We start from the raw sequence: 2,500 nt of genomic DNA, 5'->3' as shown, positions 1-2,500 counted from the left end.
ATTTTGGTCTGAAATAGGGTAAGGGTTCACACCCCTACCCTAACCAATTTCTCCCCCCCCCCCCCCCCAACCCGGATAGATACTGCTGGTTCAAACAGAGCGAAATTATGAAACATTGAAAAGGAATGAGAATAATTTCATGTGCAAATGAAATGATTAGACTTTCAAACCTATTAAAAAAGGACCCCAAACCCCAGGCCCTCCTTCTCATATGACAAACCTTTGCGAGTATCAACATACTATTGGCTGTGATGCAAAGAAAACCCAGCGCAGCAGTCTAACCTCTAAGGCTGTTGCCTAACAGGAGCCCGGTAGCCTGGGGCTCTCAAAGAATAGCTCTGGGCGCCTTAATTTTTCACAGCAACACCTTTCACTTCATATGTTGGGCTCCTAAGTTCTCAGCCTTTAGCTCTGAGGGCCCCTTTAAAATTTTCTTAGGCAGCAGCCTTGACCTCACTAAGGCAGACTATACAAAGAGCACTGCTGTGTTGTGTTTAACTTAAACAAAACTTAAACAAAACGTCCTTTGCATTTACATGACACGAATTGGACAAAAATGGCAGAACTAATCTCCACGTGCTGAGTTGATTAGCTGACGGGAAACTGTAATTTTTTCGTGAAATCCAGATCGAATTCCCATTAAATGTGAAACAAACCTTCGTCTTTGGTGTCTTCTGCGACTGTTTTTTCGTCCGCATGTGTTTCTTCCGCTGAAATACTAGCGTTGGCAACATCTGACACTTGTTCGTTGATTTCGCTCTCTGGAGCAACGGCCGCCATCTTTGCAAACGGAAAAATGGATTATCAATGGAGACTGGGACTTAGGATTTTTTTCCGCCTCATTGTGGCGGGTGTGCATTCTCGTCTAAAAATACCTTTGAAGGATCCAATCAGTGCAATGAAAGGATGGCAAATAAAAATGAATAATTGTGAGTTATAAATGTCGTAAAGAAAGTCGGAAAGACCAGCTTTGCCAATTTCACTTTCAGAATCTCGCCACTCCGCATGAAGACGCCCGCTGAAAATGCACCCAATTTGATAATAGACCAGTTCAATATATCTTAAAATTCAGTCCTAAACAAAAGGCATCATCTCGAGGCTCTGGGGAATAACTCAGACAAATCCTTATATTTATTCCCCAGAGCCTCGTGGGCTATTTCGAGGGTATTTTCTGGGCGAGTCACACAGTTCTAAAGCACAAACTAGCGTCCGAAACTATAAGGTATCGAATATCACCGTATTTATAGAAAGAGGATTGGACCTCAAATGGGGAGGGACTAGGGGAGGGGGTATAGTAACCTCTGCTTTTTGCACGAAGTTGGTCAGCGGTGTAAACCATGGTGACTGTTTTAACAACATGGCGGGTAAGTTTTAAGTTGAAGTGAACCTCTCCTTCTTTGGCTGTTGTCATTTTCGCAAATATTTTTATTTTCTTTACAGGCCTGAAATCAGTAGCAGAGGATTTGGCTGTAGGAAGGTTCGTGAGAATTTCGTCTTTTCCCTCGCAATTTGATTGTCTTTCAATTGAAATTGGTCCTATCTTTTAAACTTTGTAACTGATCAAACTCAATTTTTCCCGATATTTGCTATGAAGAGAACCTCGCATGGGGCTGTCTTCAAGCTGCGCAGAAAAATGGAGATATGCCAGTTGTTGTACTCACTGAAGATTTTTGTTGGCGTTGTCGTGTATGATGAATTTCTTCCGGCAGATTATGGGCTTTCAAAATTACAGGCAGTAAACTATTAAAGTAACCAAGTGACCTGGACTCTAGGGATGGCTTTGAAAACCAATATATGTGGTACACCGTAGGTTCATTTTCAACATTCAGTAATTTTAGTGAGTAATTGTTTGACTTAATCTTAAATGATGCTGTTTGTCAGGTCAAGTCGAGCGGATACGAAGTTTGACACTACTGTAGGTCATATAGAAGATATAATCATGGGTGAGTACATGCATCTTGCACATGTGATTTTACCATTGAGAACTATAATGTTACTTCCTGATGTCAATGAGGCCATGTTGGAGGATTGAAGCAAAAGAAATGGTGGCACAGTAAAAGTTTCTCTTGGGAGTGTATCTTGATTGAAAGCTCCATTCCTTTCCTTTGGCCATAACATTTGAAAGTTCCTCCAGAGTGTACCCAGTGTAATAATAATAATAATAATAATAATAATAACAATAACAATAACAATAACAATAACAATAACAATAACAATAACAATAACAATAATAATAATAATAATAATAATAATAATAATAATAACTTTATTTATCCCACAAAGACCAATCAGCTGGTATGAACTGGTGTCCAGCATCTGTTATAAACAAATCAAATCAAATAAGACAGAAGGGAAGGGAAAACAGGAGTAGCAGAGTCGCAAACCAACAAACTCAGCCCACATATCAGCTGTTGGTTTTGGGAATCGAAGCCGGGACACATTGGTGGGAGGAGAGTACTCTCACCACTTATGCAAAGCTTGTTTCCCAAAAAGTATCTCG

The 2,500-nt window shown here is 40.2% G+C and overlaps 2 protein-coding genes across 2 annotated transcripts in view; one reads left to right on the top strand and one right to left on the bottom strand.

The window, feature by feature from the left end:
* LOC137991033 (mRNA cap guanine-N7 methyltransferase-like) overlaps window positions 1-799 on the bottom strand; it is a 21,995-nt gene extending 21,196 nt beyond the window's left edge. The window contains exon 1 of the mRNA XM_068836161.1: window positions 657-799. Within this exon, the coding sequence (XP_068692262.1) occupies window positions 657-780 (124 nt within the window). The 5' untranslated portion in view covers window positions 781-799. The remainder of the gene's footprint in view (window positions 1-656) is intronic.
* Window positions 800-1,352: 553 nt separating this feature from the next.
* Window positions 1,353-2,500, top strand: part of LOC137991057 (ADP-ribosylation factor-like protein 2-binding protein) — a 14,582-nt gene continuing 13,434 nt past the window's right edge. The window contains exons 1-3 of the mRNA XM_068836186.1: window positions 1,353-1,364; window positions 1,441-1,477; window positions 1,882-1,943. Of these exons, the coding sequence (XP_068692287.1) occupies window positions 1,358-1,364; window positions 1,441-1,477; window positions 1,882-1,943 (106 nt within the window). The 5' untranslated portion in view covers window positions 1,353-1,357. The remainder of the gene's footprint in view (window positions 1,365-1,440; window positions 1,478-1,881; window positions 1,944-2,500) is intronic.

Source organism: Montipora foliosa, chromosome 1 (genome assembly GCF_036669935.1).
Source record: "Montipora foliosa isolate CH-2021 chromosome 1, ASM3666993v2, whole genome shotgun sequence".
NCBI classification, from domain to species: Eukaryota; Metazoa; Cnidaria; class Anthozoa; order Scleractinia; family Acroporidae; genus Montipora; species Montipora foliosa.
Note: the sequence above shows the minus strand (reverse complement) of the source record. Positions and strands in the feature narration are given on the sequence as shown.